The 24,483-nt window shown below is 44.0% G+C and overlaps 2 protein-coding genes across 7 annotated transcripts in view; both read left to right on the top strand.

The window, feature by feature from the left end:
• Nucleotides 1-7,863: 7,863 nt before the first annotated feature.
• Nucleotides 7,864-11,616, top strand: LOC311062830 (transcription initiation factor TFIID subunit 1-like; the record flags this gene model as incomplete). Its single annotated transcript, XM_084082049.1, has 1 exon — nucleotides 7,864-11,616. The coding sequence occupies one exon, from the start codon at nucleotides 7,864-7,866 to the stop codon at nucleotides 11,614-11,616; it is 3,753 nt and encodes a 1,250-aa protein (XP_083938175.1).
• A 4,819-nt stretch (nucleotides 11,617-16,435) lies between these two features.
• Nucleotides 16,436-24,483, top strand: part of LOC311063757 (unconventional myosin-VI-like) — a 182,647-nt gene continuing 174,599 nt past the window's right edge. For all 6 annotated transcript variants that reach the window (XM_084083349.1, XM_084083348.1, XM_084083347.1 and 3 more), the window contains exon 1: nucleotides 16,436-16,562. The gene's annotated coding sequence lies outside the window, so the exon portion shown is untranslated. The remainder of the gene's footprint in view (nucleotides 16,563-24,483) is intronic.

Raw genomic sequence — 24,483 nt, 5'->3', positions numbered from 1 at the left:
CCAAGGTTTTGCAGTTTAAAAATTGTCTGGACAATACATAAAATACAATACAAATATATAACATGCCATATCAGAATGAATGTCATGCATTTCTACATTTTCATCAGCTGAAAATATTGAGTTCATAATCTACATTGTACCATCCTTCAACCCAGGATATCTTTGTTTTCCTGACTCCTGGACCCTTGTTGCTCATGTTAATAAATATCTGGTTATATCTGGGGGGGGGGGGGATTCTTACAGTTGTCCCCCCCCCTTTTGGTCATGTCCTCATTTAGTGCTCTGAAAGCTGCAGGGAAAGGCAAAAACTAATTCTGTACAAGCTCCCAAGGTTGTGCAGTTTAAAAACAATCATAAGAATAGGGAATATAAATAACTAGACTCAATTTCAAATATACATAAGTTGCAGGGTAACTGAAACAGAGGACTAGGGCCTCTACAGTTGCTGGAGTACAGCTGGTACACTATAGATGAAGAAGAGATTCCGGTAAAAGACTCACAGGAAAGGAGCTATGTTCAGGGTCTTTGCTGATTTATGTGCAGTCTACAAACCCAAAATACGAAATACACATCTATTAGAATCAACATATTATAACAGACAGTCAATGATCAAATTATTATTACATAAAACAAAACACTGTTCGAAACAAATCTACAGTAGGTACAGCACAGCCAATCAGATAGACAATTCGCCGCAAAGTACAATTACAATATATATTCAAAACATACACAATATACAGGACATGACGATAACACAGTCAGAAATAAATAACACTGCTCCTCGGGTCAAACAAAGTAAAACTGACTGAGTGAAGCACACAAGCTGAACCTAATATTAGGTCATATTTTATTTTATTACACGGCTTGGTTGAATGCTCGATTCTGATTGGTCAGTCATCGGTCATTATTTCTGGATAATGACCGATGAGCTCTATAACGGACCGCTGTGAGACTCAGAGCACCCTGCTGTGCCAACCTGGCTGCTTGGTTTTATGCTTTATCCAACATGACAGCCATGTAAACAAACAACCAATGTCATTTACAACTAAACGTTGCTCTCAAGAATGTTTTTGAAGCCCTTCAGGGTGGTTATGCACCTCGGCTCCGGCTCGGTGCATAATCACCCTGTCGGGCTTCAAATTTCAATAATGACCACCTCCCCATACATTATCCCTTGCATATTAGGTCTGCATTAATGAAGGGTCATCCAATCAGCTGTGTGTGTGTGTGTGTGTGTGTGTGTGTGTGTGTGTGTGTGTGTGTGTGTGTGTGTGTGTGTGTGTGTGTGTGTGTGTGTGTGTGTGTGTGTGTGTGTGTGCGTGCGTGCGTGCGTGCGTGCGTGCGTGCGTGCGTGCGTGCGTGCGTGCGTGCGATATATAAGCATCCACAAACCTGCACAGAGAATTAAAACACATAAGGCATGAAACGAACAATAACAAAAAATCTAGTAATAATCATAACAATTATTATAGCTATTATACGTGTGAGTCACAGAGCTCCACTCTCATACGCTGTTCTCGTCTCACTGGCTCCATCATCTCAATATCCTCTGGACCCCTAACCTTGTGTTTGCATAGAGAGCGCAACTCTTTCTTAAACTCTGTGTTGCGATGGATCACGGTGGCTGCGTTAGCCGATGGAGTGACCATCACCAGAATTAACAGCAGGAGTTGGCTTTGAGGGGTCAGCTCTGGGTACGTTTTATCCAGTAAAGACATGGTAATAGAGTAGGGCAGCGGCAACATCTGCACCAAGAACATGACGAGGTAGCAGCCCACGTTACGTGCAACTCTGCATTTGCTTCGACGTAGAGCCATCGACACCTTGTACGCCGCTCGAAGGATCAGCAAATTGCAGGTGAAGATGCTAATGACGGAGAAAAGAATGATGCAACCAGGCGGAACACGAAGAAGCCACATGTCTTTAGGAGTCAGCTCTGTGAGTTTCTCCAACGTCAACGGGTCACACATCAATGTGTCCAAGGGCTTGCCAACAAAGTCAAACTTGCAGTAGATGAGCGATTGATGATAAGTATTCAAAATCAAAACTACGGTCCAGATCACGCCCAAAGCCCAGCGAATGAGACGAGGCGTGATGATCCTGAGGTAGTGGATTCCATGGCAGATGAAAATGTAACGTTCAGCTGTCAGTAAGGTCCAAATCAGCAGACACGCTATCATAAAATTGCGAAATATAGGTACAAAACCTATGCACCATTTGCTTAATATTACAGTTTTTCCCTGCAGCACACTGGGCAGCAGTTGTATGCACTGAGTAATGGCGATTAATATATCGCATACCGCTAGATTTGCCAGAATGATGTACTGAGGTTGCTCAGTATTTCTGCGTCTTAACGCCAAATACAGGAGGTAGCAATTTATTACAACAGAGAACACTAACAAACCCAAAAAACAGACGAGGAACCCTGTTAGACGTACAAAGCTTGAGAAGACTTCCCAGAAATCACATTCACGCTCATCTTCATCGCTTCTTGTGTCATTGCACAGCATGTTGGAGCATCAAAATCAAAAGGACTCAAAGTTCACTCTGTTAAACAGAGAATATTCCCAGAATCCCACAAGAACGAGTGGCAACGTCAAAGTGGTCTTCTGTAAATGTGATGGGTGAAGGGCTATATATTAAAATTCATTTTTTTCAGAGGAGGAGTTATGGCTTGCCCACCAATGGTAAAGCTGCTGCTTTAGGGGTTGGAAATGAGCAGACACACACTGTTTTAATCAAAAAGGTGGCCTGGAGCCCATGTCATGGTCACAGAAAGGATTCCGGCTACTTGCGAAACCTGTGAACATTCCCACCTCAGAAGATCACACTTCTTAAGAAAGATTGGCCTTTCTTTCTTCCTGTCATCTCTGGTGATGGCACATCAGCGTTATTATTTTCCAATGAAGATGCCTGCGCTTACACCTTCCTGGCACTACACAGATGGAACTAGCCCACCCAAGGGTTGAGGAGATGACTTATAGGGAAGTACATTGGGCATCAAACTGTGTGATGATATGGTCAAGAAGAGGTGTAGCCATGTTTCATCTGATGTCTGAGGGTTTCTGCAGTAATAGGAAGAAAGGCCAAACTCGCAGGCAATCAAAAAGTGTGATCCTATTTTCTAAGTAACCGGAACCCTTGCTGTGACTGACAGACTGTGACAGGTATCTCAAATATGATAGATGAGAATTATCAGCCTGGTCAAATTATTCAAACTTGCAGTGGTGGACAGTCACAGTAAGTACACTTTAGTAAAATAATAAAAAAGGGTTTTAGACTTACAAGGTTTCCACCCGACAGCAACACTATTCAATGTGCTTTACACAAAACAATGAGTGAAGAAGCAGAAGGCACACATGCTGTACATCACAATCACTGACACATACTGTACATCACAATCACTGTGTCTATTCACTTGTCAATGTACATTATGCAAATGTGATAATTATTATTAATATTAAAACATTAAAGATATGTTTGGGCTTTTTCTGCCTTTATGGAAGTATAGTAGACTGACAGGAAATGGGGAGAGAGAGAGTGACAGGCAGCAAAGGACATTATTTTGACCAGCTCAGGATAGACATCAAAAGGGGCTTGAGCCCCATGCCCTTTTACCTATAAAAACAAGTGCCCTCTCCTGACCGACCATGATTGCAGCTTTGTTGAAAGAAATGCAAATGCCCCCTTTCAATATTGGAGTGGTTTGGGGGTTATTGGGTACAATTTGGTAAAATCACCAAATTGCTCAGGGATTGCTCACTTGGCAGCATTCAAGAGAACTGACGGAATGCAGCATGTTACCATGTTGAACGAAAAGCTCCCTGTATCCATGCGGTACGCCGCATCTCCAGTAAAGGCTTGATTATACTTAGTTCAGTGCGGTGTCGCACACCAAAAATAGTCACAGCGCGTCGCTCTACGGCGCCTGAAGATCAGCTATTTTTGCTATTTTCGTGCCCTTTTAGAAATTTCAGCCCCTGCCCCTCTAACATTTTCTGTATGTCCCTACAGGGCTCTGACAGCTGCAGGGAATTACAAATTAAGCTCCCAAGGTTTTGCGGTTTAAGAATTGTCTAGACAATATATAAAATACAATACAAATATATAACATGCCATATCAGAATGAATGTCATGCATTTCTACATTTTCATCAGCACCATTATGAAAATATTGAGTTCATAAATTCATAATATACATTGTACCACCCTTCAACCCAGGATATCATGTGTTGTCCTGACTACTGGAACCTACTTTCTCATGTTAATAAAAAAAAACTATATCTGGTTGAATATTATTATTATATGTAAATGGTCTCTGTCGGGTGGAAAAACGTCCAAAACTGTTACTTTTCAGGATTCAAATAAAAAAATAGCAAAAGTAGCAGATTTGCTACTGCTACTTTTGATGCTTTTCTGTGACGCTGTAGTATGATCAAGAAGGGCATTAATTTACGAAAAAACACTAAAAGTTTAAATATGGAGCTATGTTATGTACCAGTACTTAGTTAGGCTACTGTCCACCACTGCTAATGGAGTGCGGTGCAGTGTGAAGTCAGTCGGATTGGCAGTTCTCCAATTTAACATCTATAATACAAATCCCCATATATGGTCAGATCAGCAAATCTCCATATATGGAGATCCCTGATGTCATCAATATGACATCGTTATGCAAATCTCTGTGCGTGCGTGTCTGTAGATCGGCTCGCTGAACTATTCTAAAATGTTTTTAAAAATAATAAAATATGATTACGTTTACGGATAAGGGGTAAGATAGGGCCCTTTAAGTTTAACCCAAAGTTTAAGCCATGTCGTCTTATTGCCATCTTCGGGGTCCCTGCTGATACATCCATTTTATAATCCAGCCAGGCAGATGTTATTGCATTTTCATCTCTCCTGGCACGAAGGAGGATTCTGCTTATGTGGAAATCCCCTTCCTCCCCTTCTATACTGTATCTACCTGGCTGGTAGACATGATGTTCCGTCTTAAACTTGAAAAAGTACAATTTACAATTAGAGGCTCAGTTGAGAAATGTTATGCTAGGTGTGTTTGTCCTTGTATGTTTGTGACGTGGAAAGAAAAAAAGGAGTGTCACTGACAGAAACTCTGTAACTTTCTATAACTCTTTACTTCTCCTTGAACAAATTGCACGTGTACGAACTCACACAAAGTGACGCGCTGTGAGCTTGTATATCTGCTATTTTTTAATAGCCAACGCAGAAAATCTAAAACTAGAAAAAGTGCTCCTCGGAGCACAGGTTTCCGCCAGGTCAGGTAGGTTATTGTGGGCTCCTGGTGGCGCTATAATAGGAAGATACTATGTGAAAAGGGTGCCACTTTCAATCGGACACTGCATTCATGATTTGAGGCATTTTGTTACAAAAATGTCCTTTGCTAAATTAGACTGCTGGTGGCGCTATAATAGGCCAATGTGAAAAGGGTGCCATTCCTTCCACGGCCTAGTGGGAATGTGCGTTCATGATTTGAGGCATTGTGTTCAAAACGGACCAATCCTGCAAACTTTGGAAGCCAACCTTAGCCAATGAGGATGGAATATGGAAAATCGGACAGATCCGACAGATCACATGACTATAGAGATACTGTGTACCGATTTGCGTGATGTTTGGATAAAATCTGTAGGAGTAAATGGGTTTTGCACAAATCGGCCTCCTGGTGGCGCTATAACAGGCCCATGTAAAACATTTGGGGCAGAGGTTCTGAATTGGCATCCAGGGAGTGTGTGTGCACAGTTTCGCAGCGACCGGGCCAACGGTGCCGTAGATTAGCTGCTCACAGACAGATGGACACACGGACACACAGACGGACGGACAGGGGGTAAAACATATACTCGACAATAACACAGATTCTTTCCCGGTTTTAATTAGAGCTGAGCTGAATTGAGTTTAGTTGAATTTTGTGTATTTTATGCATGCCCAAACCCCATGTCAGAATGGGCTGAAACTTTCCACAATGTCGTGTTAACATCTGGGCTGGGCTATAGGGCAGTGAAAGGAACAGCTCCTTCTTACCTCCGGGTTTTGGTCAATGCCCACACCCCTGCCCGACCACTCCGGTCTGCCACCTCGGGGCGACTGACTCCCTCGCCACTCAACGGTCCTTCTGGTCGATCGACACGGTCACGACTTTTTTCTGTTCTGGCCCCACAGTGGTGGAATGAACTTCCCACTGATGTCAGGACAGCAGAGTCACTGCCCATCTTTCGCCGCAGGCTGAAAACCCACCTCTTCAGGAAACACTACCCTTCCTCTTTGCCTGGCCTACTTGTTGTTAACTAGTTGTACAAATGCTTGTTTTATTGTTGAATTGTTTATTGGATCTTGTTTAGTCAATACAATTATTTGTTTTAGCTCCTGCTCATTTGATTTAGCTATTTTGTCTCATCTGTTTAAGGAAATAGGTAGCTGATATATTGCACTTTTACCTTAGCGCTAGGTATGCTCTTGGTTGCTTGTTATTGCAGAAAATGCACTTATAACCTCTGGTGATTAGTAGCTTTCGTTCCCTACCTTTGTTGATTGCACTTATTGTAAGTCGCTTTGGATAAAAGCGTCTGCTAAATGACTGTAATGTAATATAATGTAAATGTAATGGGGAAGGTAATGGGTAACTTTTTGAAATGTTTAATATAATTTCTTTCTAAGCTTTTAATTGCCGGATGTCAATGGAGGCCATGCTGAACATTACACTCGATGGCACCAACGTCAGGCATGACCCCAACCCCAAATACCTTAGTGTCACACTTGACCGTAGCCTCACTTTCAAGCCACACATTCAACAAGTTGCTGCCAAGACCGCTGCCCGTGTAAACCTCCTGAAGAGACTGGCTGGCACTGGGTGGGGTGCAAACTTCACCACCCTGCGCACCTCTACCATTGCCCTGGCATACTCTACGGCTGAGTATGCCGCCCCTGCATGGAGTCACAGCAGCCATACAGCCTCTATTGATGTTGTGCTGAACACCGCCATGAGGCTTTTAGTGGTGCCTTACCATCAACCCCTGTCGAGTTCCTCCCCATACTGTCTGGCATTCCACCTCCAGAGCTCCGTCGAAACTTCCTGACTTTGAAGCTGGCCTGCAAGAGTGCAGATGAGCCAACAAGCCTGATTCCCCCGCCTGCTGAATATGGCCACCAGAGACTCAAACGCAAACACTTCTCCACCGAAGCTAGGAGACTCCTTACCACGAGCCCTCCACGCCCTGGATGGATCCTTGACTGCTGGAACAAGCAATGGTCCAAGTCAATATCCACGTTGAGGAAGTTCATCAACTCTCCTTCAACCAACCCACCTGGGTGTGACCTACCACGGAATGCCTGGGTCAACCTCAACAGACTTCGGTCTGGAGTAGCAAAGACCCAAATCTACGTGCGTATGATTGGAGTGTCTGTCACTGATCTCTGTGAATGCGGAAAACCACAGACTGTTGAACATATTATCGATGAATGCCCAATCTTCAAATCACCACATGGAGTCAGCGGCCTCAGTGAACTGGATGATGATACCACTTCTTGGCTGATGTCCCAATTGCCTGTGTAGCCCTACACTAACGAACGAACGAATGGAGAGGCGGCTTTGGTTAAAATTTGCCCAAATATGGAGATGACTACATCATGACGTCATCGTGATGACACAATAGATGGCTGACATCATAGACTGGCTTCCAAGTTATTTGTTCTTATTTAATTTGAGCAGCGCTGGCAGCTCAGGTACCTGTCATCAATGGCAGCAAGCTTTCTTCTAGCATCTCGTCTGTGAATTCATGTTCTTAAGGTTTGTTACCTTTTGTCAAAAACAAGCTGGATGAAACACAGGTCAACAGAATATCAACGGAGGACCACAAGCATGTCAGACTCGGACAGCGACGAGGACTGCCCCTTCTCTCTAACTGGCTTCCTCTTTGGAAACATCAACGAGGCTGGCCAGCTTGAAGATGACAGCATTCTAGACGTTGAGTCCAAGAAGCACCTGGCTGGTTTGGGTTCCCTGGGTCTGAGCTCACTCATTGCAGAGATCACAGCCACTGAGGAGGGTGAGCAAGAAGAGAACAGGGACACTGGTGGCACGGATGATGAGGGTTGGGTGAAAAGCACAGAAGATGCAGTTGATTACTCTGACATCAGTGAAGTCGCTGAAGATGAGACAACAAATTATTGCCAGGCCATGGGAAGTCTGAAGCTAGCAAGGAAAACTGATGAGGATGAGGATTATGATGCAGACTCGGAGGATAATGATTCTAATCTCATGCACCCCCTTCCACCTCCAAATTTTCCTACACCTGGCAAGAAAGAGGAACCCTCTCCTCAGACTACTGCAAGTGCTGGGGAAGAGGGTGATAGCATCATCCCGCCTTCGATCATTGCTCCCTCCTCAGTAGGAGATATGGACTTCAGCACATTGTCAGACTCTGAGTTAGAGACTAACCGTACGTGTCAGGGCTCTGGGGCAGGTGGGCCCCCAGGGAGCCTGACCCTTCCACTGGCTGGCATCATGCAGAAGGATGCCGCCAAAGCCTTGCCAAGTGCTACTGAGCTCTTCCCCGAATTTAGGCCCGGGAAGGTGCTTAGGTTCCTACGCCTGTTTGGTCCTGGAAAGAACATACCATCGGTATGGAGAAACGCCCGCAGAAAGAAGAAACGGAAACATCGTGAGCATCAGCCCCCATCTCCGGAGAATGAGCCCATGGAGCAGCCCCTCGAGAAGAAGTCTGGTTGGACTTGTGAGTACCCTCCCCCTCCACCACCAGAACAGTGTATCTCCGATGATGAGATAACCATGATGGCGCCTGTAGAATCCAAGATTTCCCAGACATACTGCGACAGGGACAAGGACACAGAGTCTCGACCCAGTGTGCCGGAGTGGCGATATGGTCCTGCTCAGCTGTGGTATGACATGCTGGATGTACCCGAGGACGGTATCAACTTTAACTACGGCTTCAAAATCAAAGAGGAGCAGAGTGAGGAGAAGATCCCCAAACTACTAGAGCCTTCTCAAGAGGATAGTGGTGAGAAGGCAAAACAGGGCCTTGAGAATGAGCTGTTCCTGATGGTCACCCAGCTGCAGTGGGAGGATGGCATCCTCTGGGATGGGGAGGATGTGCCCCCCACACCCCCAGCCATGCCAAAGGACAAAGACAACGCCCCATATTTCTCCATCTTCCCCAGCGACAGCTGTTGGGAGGACCACATTATTTGGGATGACCAGGCAATGGATTGTCTGCTCACGCCACCCGTCCTCACTCTGGAAAATGATGATGAGAACATCATTTTTGAACTTCCTGACGAGAAGGAGGAGAGAACGTCCAACTCCCCGTCCAAAGAGGACAAAAAGGAGTCGGTGATGAAGAAGACACGGATCCTGTTGGGGAAGACTGGGGTGATAAAGGATGAACCACAGCAGATCATGTCTCAGCCTGATGTGTTGAAGGACCCTTGGAATCTCTCCAACGATGAGTTCTATTACCCCAAACAACAGGGCCCGAGAGGGAGCTTTGTTGGCAATATAATTCAGCACTCCACCCCAGCCGCGGAGCTCCAACAGCCATTCTTCCCGACCCACATGGCCCCCACCAAACTCCAACTGTTCCACCGACCCTCCATGAAGAAGTATTCTTTTGGAGCGTTGGCTCAGCCTGGTCCCCACTCTGCCCAGCCTCTACTCAAACACATAACGAAAAAGGCCCAGATGAGGGAGCAGGAGCGCCAGGCTTCAGGTGGAGGAGACATGTTCTTTATGCGAACAGCCCAGGACTTGACAGGCAAAGATGGTGACCTGATCCTGGCAGAGTACAGCGAGGAACACCCTCCGCTCATCATGCAAGTTGGCATGGCCACCAAGATCCAAAACCACTACAAAAGGAAAGCCGGAAAGGATCCTGGAGCGCCGGACTGCAAGTATGGTGAGACGATGTACTGCCATACGTCTCCCTTCCTGGGTTCGCTGCACCATGGACAACTGCTGCAAGCTTTTGAGAACAATCTTTTCCGTGCCCCCATCTACCCACACAAGATGCCGGGCACAGACTTCCTGGTTCTGCGAACACATCAGGGCTACTACATAAGAGAGGTCATGGACATCTTTGTAGTTGGTCAAGAATGTCCCCTGTTTGAGGTTCCAGGGCCCAACTCCAAACGATCGAACACCCACATCAGAAACTTCCTACAGGTGTTCATCTATCGTCTGTTCTGGAAAAGCAAGGATCGGCCACGGAGGATTCGTATGGAAGACATAAAGAAGGCCTTTAAGTCACACTCAGAGAGCAGCATCCGGAAACGCCTAAAACTCTGTGCCGACTTCAAGCGAACCGATAGGACGATAAAGAAAGACTCTAACTGGTGGGTACTGAAGCCTGACTTCAGACTGCCTACAGAAGAGGAGATCAGAGCCATGGTGTCTCCTGAGCAGTGCTGCGCTCACTACAGTATGCTGGTGGCTGCACAAAGGCTCAAGGATGCTGGATATTGTGATGAGAAATCTTTATTCGCTCCAGAGGAGGAGAATGAAGAAGAGTTCCAGATGAAGATTGAGGATGAGGTCCGAACAGCCCCATGGAACACAACGAGAGCCTTCATTGCTGCCATGAAGGGGAAGTGTCTGTTGGAGGTCACTGGTGTGGCTGATCCCACAGGCTGTGGAGAGGGCTTCTCCTATGTCAAAGTGCCCAACAAGCCCACTCAACAGAAGGATGACAGAGAGCCTCAGCCAGCCAAGAAGACTGTGACAGGTACAGATGCTGATCTGCGGAGACTGTCACTTAAGAATGCTAAGCAACTGCTGCGCAAATTTGGCGTTCCAGAAGAAGAGATTAAGTTACTCTCCCGCTGGGAGGTGATTGACGTGGTAAGAACCATGTCAACAGAGCAAGCAAGTACGGGCGAGGGACCTATGAGTAGGTTCGCCAGAGGATCCCGTTTCTCTGTGGCTGAACACCAGGAACGCTACAAGGAAGAGTGCCAGAGGATCTTTGACCTGCAGAACAAGGTGTTGGAGTCCACAGAGGTGCTCTCCACAGACACAGACAACAGCTCGGCAGAGGACAGTGACTTGGAAGAGTTGGGGAAGAACGTTGAGAACCTGATGCAGACTAAGAAGACCAGCTCCCAGCTGTCTCACGAGAGAGAGGAGCAGGAGAGGAAGGAACTTCATAGGATGCTGATGGGTGAGGATAGTGACCACGATAACAAGGGGGGCAAGGAGCGCCACAAAGGATTCTCCAGTGGCTTGTCCTCCAGTTGCCATAAGGACGACGCCTCCTCAGTCACCAGCCTGAACTCCACCGCCACTGGGCGCCGGCTGAAGATCTACCGCACCTTCAGGGATGAGGACGGCATGGAGCACGAGCGCTGTGAGACAGTGCACAAGGCGGCGGTCATCGACGCCTACACCAGGATCCGAAAAACCAAGGATGACGAGTTCATACGCAAGTTAGCCGTCAACGACGAGCAGCACAGAGAGGAGTCGAGGAAGGAAGGACGGCACAAAGGAGGAACGAAGGAGCCAAGTAGGCTGAAACGGAAACAGGAGAAAGACAAATTCAAGGCCCCCCCAGAGAAGAAGCCAAAGAAGGTCAAGGGGAGGACAGGCCTCAAGAAGAAGTAAAATGCATCAACACAGTATAAAATAACACATCTAAGTAAGCAATTACATACTGTATGTGTCACACTCACACTCTCCCCCACATTTTAAGATGTCTCTTGACATTTGACACCTTTAACATTTCCAACAATATGTACAGCTTTAATCCTGGGTGTATACATTAATGTTATGCCCCACTTTGTGTTGTAGTTTAGGTTCTGTAGAATTGGGCAGCATGGCACAAGGTCTTCCAGGTGATTCAATAATGAAACACTCATCCTACTGCTATCCGCTTACAGCCTGGTATAGACTGACTGTTGTTGGGGGGGGACTTCAGTTTTATATAACTGCCCAATGAAGCATTCATGGCTTCTTGAATTATGTTTTGGTGTGGAAAGCTAGGCCAAGAAGATGAGTAGTTAGTCATGTAGGAAGATTCAAGAATTCTTAAACTTTGTTTTGCCTCGCCCCATTCCCAAGGTGAAAACATGGACTGTCATCTAGAATGGTCATCTAGCATTGCAAATATCTCTTATTACACAGACTGTTGTTTTATGTTGAAATGGTTGGTTTGGTCAGCAAGAATTTGTGCAACTTTCCCCACTAAATATACAGAAGTTAATTGTATCTTAATATTAAATGATACAAAGTCATCAATCCAATCAAAGTACCATTGAGGCAAAGGATTATGGCCAATTGTAATCATGGTTATTTTGCATTTAATGTTAAATGCTGATATGCTTATCCAAAGTTAATGATGTATAAGAACCTAGGTATTTTTCAGGATACGTGACTGCAATGTTTGGACTGAATGGAGGCGTTTTACCATGCACTCAACCTTCCTTGTTCTTTCTCCTCTAAATACTAGGTCAGTGCTTTTCAAAATATATCAAGTCACGGGACTCCAAACTGACCCATTAGGCCATGGATCCCCATGACTGATTAATTATTCTTTCTTTGGGACCCTGAGTTGAAACGATGATTTTGATTAATGTCTCAAATAGAAAGTGTACGTGAGATTCATTGTGATATTAATAGCAATATAGACAGTGATTTTGAAGCACGTTGTTAAAATAGTCACTCATAATTCTGTATCGTAATAATTGCAAGTTGAATTATTACTCATTGGAGGCCCTCCCAGGACCACTGGGGTGTCCCCGGACCACACATTGGACAAACCCTGAGCCATGATCCTGACTCCCCAGTTTGTCATCATCACATGCCGATCAGCTGTATGGGAGACGGCACGCGGCACCACCAGGGTTGGTATTTCGGAACCGGAGGAATCAGAGGAACCGCGTCCAACATTGAGGAACCGGAATCGGTTCCATCACATTTGAAATAGTTTCTGGAACCGTTTCAGAGCTGGTAACGTGGACTTCACGTCTGCCATGCAATTACAATACCGGTGGTTCTCAAACTTTAACATTTCAAGGACCACCATAACTCTGAGAGTGTACAAATGGAACCAAATGGACCCGTAAGGGTCCATTTGGTTCCATTTGTACACTCTCTGAGTTACAGACCTGTCAGGGTCCATTTGGAACCCCCCCCCCCCCCCATAGGAATCGTTAAAGGGAGCTGTTAAGGAATCGGACCGTTATGATGGAATCGTTAAGGAATCGATCCCAACCCTACATGGCACTAGAACTACTGTAGAACGGTGGTTCCCAGCCTTTTTCTGGATCAGGCCCCACTTGAAAAAACTAACCACTCAAAGGAGTAGTTCACCCCAAAATAAATCGTATTTTCTATCAATTACACACCCCATGAAGCATTTAATTCATCGAGATGTATTTGTTTTTGTCGCATTCCTAAGCCAATCATTTGATGATCAATAATCTCCATGAATTAAATGCTTCATGGGATGTGTAATTGATAGAAAATAAGTCATTTTTTGGGTGAACTATCCCTTTAACATGGCTGCATGTCGTGTTAAGTGGTCAGATGGGTGGGCCGTGTGCATTTTCAGAGCATGTTTATTTAAATGACCAATCGATCGATTGTGTTCCTGCTTGGATAAAGAACTAACGTAGAATACTATTTGTTGGTATCACAATGAACACTCTTTGTTCAAGGTTTTAAAGAAATATATACGTGTCATTTCTTTCTCATTTTTTTGTGTTTTGCCAATTATTTGGGGGCCCACCAATGGCTCTTGGCCCACCGGTTGGGAGTCGCTGCTTTAGGAGGAATAAGACTTTTTGATGTACTCCAGCAGCAGTCATCAGATAACTGTTAATGAAGAACTGAACTGACACATTTACAACATTCCTCCTGCTGACAGGGATAAGTGTGGATATGCAGTTGAAAAAACACTGAATATTCCTGGTCCGTTTGATCCCACTGGTCACAACTGTGACATTTCTGGAAGCTCTCAATGTATTTCTGTTGCTTTGGTCCAAGAAATTACTTATTTTCTATCAATTACACACCCCACGAAGCCTTGAATGAATGGATTGTTTTTGTTTTTGTCGCATTCCTAAACCAATAATTTGATTACCGGGTGTATTTCCGGTAGGAGACACAAGGAGTCTACTTTGTGTCTCCTACCGGATACATTAGCATCTTTCCCCGGTAATTATTGTCTCATGAATGCGACAAACAAAAAAAATCCATGAATTCATGGCTTCATGGGTTGTGTAATTGATAGAAAATAAGTCATTGTTTTGGTGAACTACTCCTTTAAGACCTGAGGGCCGATTCTACAAATGCCTTCTACATTAGTAGTTCTCAAACTTGTTCTTGTCAAGGACCCCCAGATTTATATATATGGCCGTGGAGCCCCCATCTGAAAATGTTTTGTGCCAGGGACCCCCAGAAGAGAAGACTTGTGTTAATAAAAATTCAAAGATTTCCAATTTTTTTCAAACATTTTTTCAAACATTTTCGATATTTTTCAAAAATGTTCAGATTGCAGATAGCTTGTGTTATCTGCTATTTTTGAGAACCACTGTTCTAAATCAATGTCCTAAATCCTAAGAGTTTTCTGAAAAACATATGATGCTATAGCTAAAATCTAAAATCACACAGATGCTTTTCGGACTTTAATGGGATAATACAAAATAAAAAAAAGATTTCAATGTGACTAGTATGAAAGGTCACCTTCAGGTCCTCTGGACAAAGATGTCTTCCTCAGACTTCTGCAAAAACAAGTACATATAAGACACCTTATTATCGACAGATAGATATCTGATCAATCTGCCATCAAAGTGACACACACACACGCACACACGCACACGCACACGCACGCACGCACGCACGCACACACACACACACACACACACACACACACACACACACACACACACACACACACACACACACACACACACACACACACACACACACACACACACACACATATAGGTATCTAGCTGTTTGGCAATGGCAGTGTTTTTTATTGAAAATATAAGCATTGTGTAAGAGGAACAACATTGTAAATTCAGAAATTGACTGTTGGATCTACATATAATTGGTCCTCACTGTCACTCACACGCACGCACGCGCGCGCGCACACACACACACACACACACACACACACACACACACACACACACACACACACACACACACACACACACAATGGTGTAAAGTAACTACTAAGTACATACCCAAGTGCTGTACTTAAGTAAAATGTTGAGGTATTTGTACTTTACTTGAGTATTTCCAATTTCCAATACTTGTACTTCTACTCCACTACATTTCAGAGGCAAATACTGTACTTTTACTGCACTGCAATTATTTGAAAAAAAAAGTTACTACTTACTTTGCAATATAAATTATTACATAAAAAAAACATACATTAACCACTTTAGTCCTATCCTATTTTATATATAGGCTATTTGAAAATAGCCGATCTACAAGCTCACATTGCAACGCTTTGTGAGCTTGTAGATCTGCGATCTATGATGGGTGTGTAACTCTGAGTGTACAAATGGAACCAAATGGACTCTCAGAGTTATGGGGGTCCTTGAAAATAAGACAGCCACTGTGCCACAGAACAGAGCCTTAATTAGTATTATTGGTAACACCTGTGAAGGAAGTAAGGAAGGCGGGGCCCAATTCATTCCCAATATGGCTGCTGTGCATAGAGCTTGGCCAAAATCGCCCACCTGAGCAACAGCGCCTCCAGGTGGGAAACACGCGCTATTGTTTTGGTTTACACGGTGCGCGTGACGTCACGATTGCAATTCCCCCATGGACCTGTGAGGGAGGAGTGGTGGAAAAAGTACTCACATGTTTTACTCAAGTAAAAGTATTAATACTGCAATGTAGAAATACTTGGTTACAAGTAAAAGTCCGGAATTAAGTCCAAAATGTACTTGAGTGAATAAAGTACAAAAGTATTGGTATCAAAATGTACTTAAAGTACCAAAAGTAAAAAGCACTCATAATGCAGAATGTGCCGTTTCACAAGTTTTCAAATGTATGAACATCTTTTGAAAATAGCCGATCTACAAGCTCACAATGCCTGGCATCGCGACGCATTGTGAGCTTGTAGATCGGCTATTTTCAAATGGCTTAAACGTACATAGGGCTGAAGTGGTTACTGTGTGTTTTGTGATAATAATCAAAATCTACAAAGTAACTAAAGTTGTCAAATAATTGTAGTGGAATAAAAGTAGAATATTTGCCTCTGAGATGTATAGTGGAGTAGAAGCAAAATAACTGAAAATCGGAAATACTCCAGTAAAGTAAGAACATACCTAAAAATTGTACTTATAAGTACAGTACTTGAGTAAATATACTTAGTTACATTACACCACTGAGGAGGAGGGAGGGAGGGAGGAGGCTGGCCCAGCCTGCTGCTTGCTGTACAGCTAGGGGACTCTCGTCTCATCCGATCTCCACCAACCAACCAACCCCCGGTGCAATAAGCTATAGCAGCAGCCTCCTTATTCTGTGTTAGATCTGAATGATCCGGGGTTAGGCGGACCCATCCAGGCGAGTTGACGCACCGATCGAGGGTAAGGATACATACAACAACAATAAAAATAACAATAATCAAGGCTTTAATGATGATCGTCCTGATTGTAAGCGCACAGTGTGGAATGAATGCCTGGCTCTCCAAGCAAGCAAGGACACACTGTGATGATGTTATAGTTAGCCTGACCGGGCTGCATGGTATGTGTGTGTGTGTGGGGACAATCTGGGGAAAAAGAAAGACACATTATATATATATGTATTCCTTGCGGAGCTCGGAATCTGTTCTTGAGAGATTAGTATGGTGGTGGGAGTGGAAAACAATAAATACAAAATGTATGGTGATGTTGGTGGTGGTGGTGCTAGCCGACACAGCCTGTCATGCATTCACAACAGCCGAGGAGAGGGAGAGGGAGAGCTAGAGAGAGAGAGGAGGCGATTGATTGTTGTTCGGGAGGAAAAGAAAGTCGTAAACAATAGCAGCCACTCTGCTGTTTGCTATTTGTACTTTTGTTTCCACGACCCGAGATGTATGTATTGATCCATGTATATGGGCTGTGCGGTCGCATTCAGACAGAACAGCTACACAACCACGTATAAGCCGGGTTTTCTTTAGTAAACAATGCGTTCATTTTCGACAACAGGCTAGGCAGGCAGCACCAACTCGGTGGCCTTGTGGTTAGAGTGTCCGCCTTGAGACTGGGAGGTCGGGGTTTGATCCCCGGCCGGGTCATACCAAAGACCCTTATAATAATGGGATCCTGTGCCTTCCTGCTTGGCACTCAGCATCATGGGTTGGATGATAAGGAATCAGGTGATAGGCTTACTGCCCTATGGGCCTCAGGGCTTGGCAAGGCTTACTTATTTCAGGCAGGCAGCACCCACCCACCCACCGGGGGTCGGTGCATGTAATGAACCTTGTTGTAGTAATCATGCCAGCAGCAGCAGCGAAATGCTGCTGCTGCTGGCATGATTGCTACAACAAGGTTCATTACACACACCGATATGGACAGTCCAGTCCAGTTAACACAGAAAGACATCACCCGGCTGCACAGAGAATGCACTGGTGCGTGCATTCGTTGACCCCCCCCATGCATGCATGCATGCGTGCATGCATACATACTGTACACGCACTGTTTTCAACAGTATATATGTCAATATGCCATTGTTTGTTCATATTACAGCCAATACGATAGAGGCCTTGAATCGGGAAGGCAAACATGCCTGTTGTGCTTGTGATGAATCCAGAGTGGCAGTGCATTAAAAAAAGAGACACAAAGTGCTGGGTTGGCCTCCTCGAGAGGCCCTAACCACAGTAACATGCTCAGAGTTACAAGTGTGTCCATTTGCAACTCTTGAGAGTGTACAAATGTAACCAAATGGACCCTTGGCCGGGCCGGTAACCCCTACAACAGGCCCCTGGCAGTGTATGTGACATAATGCAATCCCAACTATGTATTTTGAGAGCTTTATGGCTAAGTGGACGCTGAATTTGGGTGGATGATTATGTAATCGCTCTCTGAATGTTTTTTTTTCTACTGCTGGAAGAGCTGTTAGGCTAAAGCCCAGAGGCTTTAGGATCGTCTTTGAGTCAGAATTGAAAATAATAATAATTACACAAAAAAAACGTTACAGTATGTCTCCATTTATGAAAGGACTGTCTGTCACCTTTGTCCTCTCATTTACATACTGGCGTTTTATGAGTGAATTGATATAGTTAAGGTTATGCCACATCGACATGACGTTCGTTGTCCTGAAATGAGTCTTGTTTTTACTGACATCCTGCAGTAAAAGTTTGAGAGAGAGAGAGAGAGAGAGAGAGAGAGAGAGCAAAGTCCTTCCAGGAAAATGTCTTTTAACACCGGTTCACAACTGAGTTATTGCTGTCAGCGTTGAATACTAAAAGACCTAGCCACTCCTTGTATCTTTCCGTGGTTCTTAGACGTTTATACCACCTCGTTTGAATCAGGTGCCAGCGAGTGTGTTTACCCGTGTGCAACATTATGGAAATGAGTCCATCCATGCTCTTGATAAAAGCAGCTCATGTCCAGCCATGGCTCACGTTTTTGCTGTGTTACTTAACCCATTAAGACCTGGAACGCATCAATGTCACTTTTTGATTTGAACTAAAAAGCATTATTTTACACTTTGGCTATTAAAAAATAGCAGATATACAAGCTCATAGCGCGGCACCGAGTGCCGCGCTACGAGCTTGTAGATCTGCTATTTTTGAAAAATCGTGAAAATGTGTGCAAATCTTTGAATATATATTCTTTTAAAGCAAACATTTTTGTTCGCTTTAAATTGCGTCTGGGGGGTCCCTGGAACAAAATATTTTGAGATGGGGGTCCGCGGCCAAATACATATAATTTTGGGGGTCCTTGACATGTAAAAGATTGAGCCCCACTGATATAGAAAAGAAAACTGTTGGGATTTAGAAGACATTTGTAGAATCGGCTTCAGGTCGACTGGGTTAAAAAAAACTATCGCGATTATCTCAAATAATTGGCATCAGGTGATTTATGTAATCGTTGTAACGAGGCCCACATGCAGATACACCCCGGTAGAATATTGTTTGAAGAACTTTCACTTTAGCAGAAAGAGATCACCACCACACTAACACCGGTGGAAGGGGGAGGGCCGGGGCGTTCACCTATCCTGTTACTGGGGGGGAGAGATACTGTAAAGACAGGGAGATGGGGGGGAGTCGGGGGGGGGGGGTCCGGGACCTCCATTGAGTCCCCCCACCCCCCCCCCATGTGCCATTGTAATTAGTGGAATATGAGCTGAATTAGTCATGCCTGGCGGAGCAGACCGCAGTCTCGCGGTGACTGTGATGAAGAGTTTCACCTTACACACGCCGTCTGTGTGACAGAGCCTTTTTACACCAGATGCTTTCTACAGCGTTGCCGTCGGGCAGAAACCTCTTATCTCCATGTTTTAACCTATTGCTCTTTTTCGTAAATGAATGCCCTACTTCATCATACAGTACTACAGCGTCACACAAAGAGCTTGTGAATGTGCTACTTTTGCTACTTTTGCTACTTTTGCCATCTGAGTCCTGAAAAGCAACAGTTTTGGACATACGAGGTTTCCACTCGACAGAGACAATATACACGGACACACACACACACGCACACACACACACACAGTCACACAGGCCTGCCTTGTCTATGCACACATCAAATAGAAGTGAAAAAAGTCGGGAACAATTGCGAAGGAGTCAAACATTTGGAAAGTTATGCACTTTTTATTGTTTGGTAAAACATTGTTGAATACATAATGTAGTGACATTAGCACAAGGCCTAGAATTCAAGGCACCTGTCCTGCAGATTACATTTATGTATTGTTTCTCCTATTTAAAGGAGTAGTTTGCCCATAAAATAACATATTTTCTATCAATTATACACCCCATGATCTTTTTTGTCATCTAATTACTGGCTCAGGTCAATGCGACAAAAACTAAACTAAATCTCCTTGAAGTCAAGGCTTCATTGGGTGTGTAAATTGAAAATGAGAAAATATGTCATTTTTGGGGTGAACTACTCCTTTTAAGCACACACACACACACACACACACACACACACACACACACACACACACACACACACACACACACACACACACACACACACACACACACACACACACACACACACACACACACACACACACACACACACACACAAAAGAAACTGAGAGGATGATTTCTCCCCCGTTTCTCAAGTCTGGTCCGCGGTCCCCTCCAGGGGTTCCATTTGTACACAAGAGTTATATAGACACGTAAGGGTCCCTTTGGACCTCCCTGTGGTCCCTGGACCCTATGTTGAGAACCAGTGGTTTCAGGTGATTCAGCATAGCTAAACATGCAAAAGGACCACACCCATAGTTCTGGTTTGCAAGCCCTGTAACCATACCTACTACACACACACACAGATAGGCCTGTCAACATTATTACATAATGGCCTAATCGCACTGATTTGAGATAACCGCAACTATTTAGCATAATCGTCACAATTGTTTCCAATGAAACAATGAACATGAAGTTATTAACCCATTAAGACCGGGAAAGAATCTGTGTCTTTTTTTAGATTTCTTTGGCTATTCAAAAATAGCAGATTTACAAGCTCGTAGATCTGCTATTTCTGCTACAGTATATGAAACATCTTTAACTAAAATCTTTGCTTCTGGGGGATTCTACTAATGTCTTCTAAAACCTAACAGTTTTTTGGAGAAAAAAAAGATGTTGCTTTAATCAGTGGTTCTGGTTCTCAAACTTTTTCATGTCAAGGACCCCCAAAATTATATGAATTTTGGCTGCGGGCCCCCATCTCAAAATATTGTGTTATAGGGACCCCCCAGCCCAGAAGTTGTTAATGAGTTAAAAATGTTCGCTATGGAAAAATAGATGTATGTGCACATATTTTCACGATTTTTCAAAAAATAGCAGATCTACAAGCTCATAGCGCGGCACTCGGTGCCGCGCTATGAGCTTGTGGATCTGCTATTTTTTGAATAGCCAAAGAAATCGTAAAGTGACACAGATGCGCTCTCGGTCTGAAAGGGTTAAACATGTCAGTCGTTTCTTTGCATATTTAGGTCATTTGTCATGTCTGCCCTGTGCAACTTCAAAGCCTAAAATCCAAACGGAAACGTTATTTCTATTCATATAGTCCAGTGTTCAACGACAAAAACAAATTGTGTGACACTAACAATCGTCCTGTAAAATCTCATAATGGTGACAGCTAGCCCTACCGGACACAGAGTATAGAGATGCCTGTCCCTGCTGTGTGCAGGATCACGTGTTGTGTGGCCTTTGGACCCAAAAGGCCTGCTGGTATGGAGTTTAGGCTCACTCTCTCACTGTACCAGGCGGACAGTGCCTCAGCCACAGTAATTCCCTCACACCGGTTGGTCCGCGCGCACGTGCTACTGCGCTGTACTGTATGTGTACAAGCCCAGGCGTTTTAGCCGTTGTTAGCTGGGTAGGGTCAACCCATTCAAACCGGGAACACATCCGTGTAACCACTTAAACCATTATTTTATACTTTGGATATCAAATAATAGCAGATATCCGCCGCCAAATACATGTACTTTTGGGGGTCCTTCACATGAAAAAGTTTGAGCACCACTGATATATCAACAATAGTTTTTGAGAAAACTGTTAGGATTTAGAAGACATTTCTCAAATGTTTGACAAATGACAAATGTTCGCTTTAAAAATATATATTCAAAGATTTGCAAACATTTTCACAATTTTTCAAAAATAGCAGATCACCGACTGCCGCGCTACGTGCTTGTAGATCTGCTATTTTTGAATAGCCCTGCCTGTGTTTGTTGCTGAAAGCCGTTTCGCCGACAATGACTTGGTGTGTCTAGCATGAATATTCGTGTCATGTTAGTTTTCTCTCTTGATCAGCCTGAATATTAGATAAAACAAAAATGGCAACAAAGGTAGGAGTAGTATTGGGATTGTGAAAAGTGACACAGTACAGTTCATGAGACAGTTTTTACCCCTCACATTTAGGGCTGTCACAAGCTTGTAGATCAGCTATTTCCACTATTTTTGAAAAATGTAGGCATTTAACTGACGCTTGTCACCCAGAACAGAATGTCAATTTATTTAGTGTGTCACTGTGCCTCCAGCTGTTAGTCCAGTGAGACATCCCTGTTGACTCTAGCGTGATGAAGTTCTAGGCTATGTTTGTATAAAGCCTTATGTCTGTGTTGACTTCCTTTGCTTTGATGTTGCCTTATATAACCACATGAACGAACCCCTAGTGTCCCTATTCTGGGGGCGAGCATTCAGCAGAAATAGCAGATCTACATGCTGATAGTCACCACACGCTGCATTCTGACTTGTAAATCAGCTTTTTAAGAGAAGATATTAGATCTTTCGTTCTATTCCTTCTTCTTCCCCTTTGCCAAACATTACAAATGATGGGAGCTTTTACAAAAAATAATTTCACTTTACAGGGTGGCAATAACGTTGAAATTGATATTTAGTGTAGAGGGGAAAAAAGGACAAACCCTAGTATAGAGCCTTGGGGGACTAAAGGATTTACAGTAAGTGGTTAAGCCCATCTCATTGCTCATTCTGCAGCTACTGTATATGCAAGGGACACTTTGACAGATGTTTGAATCCAGCACTCTAGCTCAAGCTCACGCATACCTGTCCATTTCTATTCATTTCGAGTGTTGGTCACGTCTTTTGTGATGTACAATGAACAAAACTCTCAGGGTGCAAAGCATGTGAAGTAATGGACGCATGGCCAGTCTCCTCATGTGGCACTTGTGTAGGAAACGTTTCAAGTGATAGATCAGCCAGGCACTGTCACTTTGACTCTATCAGTAGGCTAGTACATTGTACATTGCGGTCATCTTACTCCTTCATTTTTGAAATATTTTCAATTTTTTTTTAAATGTTCTTTTTTCCACCTTTAATGACATGCCCTTATATAATTGGGACTCCAGAATAATAATAAGAAAGGACAAATAAGAAACGTGTTTGAGCTTGTTTTCCACGTTGACTTCTTCATATCCTAACAACCTTCCCCTCGTGAGACCAATTTGGTGTCATGCCCCATTGACAGCGTAGCAGTAGATGTCCATTGCTGCTCATTTCCTGGTTAACTACTCTGATGTCTTGGCCAATTGGCACTTTGATTGTTATCCTTGTGTGACAAGATCAGAACTAGCAGTTTCATCTGGAGCGTGTGACACACTACAGTATGTGTTGATGCGCTGCTACGTGTGTGTACTCTGTGTATATAGCTAATAGAATCCAGTGCTTCTCAAAGTGGGGGCCAGTGCTTCTTCCCAGGGGGTCCCCGGCAAATTTTGGCTGTTCAAAAATAGCAGATTTACAGGCTTACAGCGTGTGACGTGCTGTGAGATAGAAAATGTCTAACTTAGGCAACATGTTGTACAAACAAAAAATGTACATCTGAGCTTGTACAACATTTTGCATAAGTTAGACATTTTCTAATCTTCTCTTCTGGGGGTCCCCCGGCACAAAACATTTTCAGATGGGGGTCCGCGGCCAAATACATATCATTTTGGGGGGTCCTTGACATGAAAAAAGTTTGAGAACCACTGGCCCAAGCCCACATGCTTCTCGTCCTGGGGAATTAAGGGAATGAATGGGCTCCATTCCTTTTTGTTTCTCATTGTCTCCTCAGTGTCTTATCTCAGTGTCTCTTGACGCCACGGAGACTTCCTGCCTTATTCCTCCTCCTCCTCATGTCTGGTGTCTGTCTCTCTGCGGGTCCATCCTGTTGGATAGGCCGCTCTGAGGAAGTGAACACTCATGAGACACAGATTTCTGACTGACTGACTGACTGCTTGAGAGAACAAACTTGTGGCGAGGAAGAGATTGTTCTGCCCGAAGCCAGGACAGGAAGAAGACCTGAGGTTCTAGTAATGCCTTCTAAAATCAGTAGTTGTGACACGTTCAAGATTTTCCGAAAATGTTCAAAAATAGCAGATGTACAAGCTCGCAGTGCGGCACGAAGTGACGCACTGTGAGCTTGTGCATCTGCTATTTTTGCATAGCTAACGCAAAACTCTAAAAAGACACAGATGCTTAGATTAAACCATTGATACCTGCAATGCATCTGTGTCACTTAAGATATCTTTGGCTATTCAAAAATATCAGATATACAAGCTCATAGCGCGGCACCGAGTGCCGCGCTATGAGCTTGTAGATCTGCTATTTTTGAAAAATCGTGAAAAAACATTTTTTATATTTTTTTCAAAAAACTGTTAGGATTTCGATTTTTTTAAAGAATCTTAATGGGTTAAAGGAGGGTGAAACCTGCCCAGGCTGATATTGTAGTTCGTTTTCCATTTCAGGTTAAAAACTGCATCAGGGTAAAAACATGGCGGGGCTGCAATAGACCGACCTTATGCAACGCTGACTGACCTTATGACCTGATGTAAGCGTTGCGTAACACTCTACAGCGA

This window comes from Gymnoscopelus microlampas (genome assembly GCF_963454915.1).
Source record: "Gymnoscopelus microlampas genome assembly, chromosome: 16".
NCBI classification, from domain to species: Eukaryota; Metazoa; Chordata; class Actinopteri; order Myctophiformes; family Myctophidae; genus Gymnoscopelus; species Gymnoscopelus microlampas.
The sequence above is the reverse complement of the archived record's forward strand: the minus strand, read 5'-3'. Positions and strand labels throughout refer to the sequence as shown.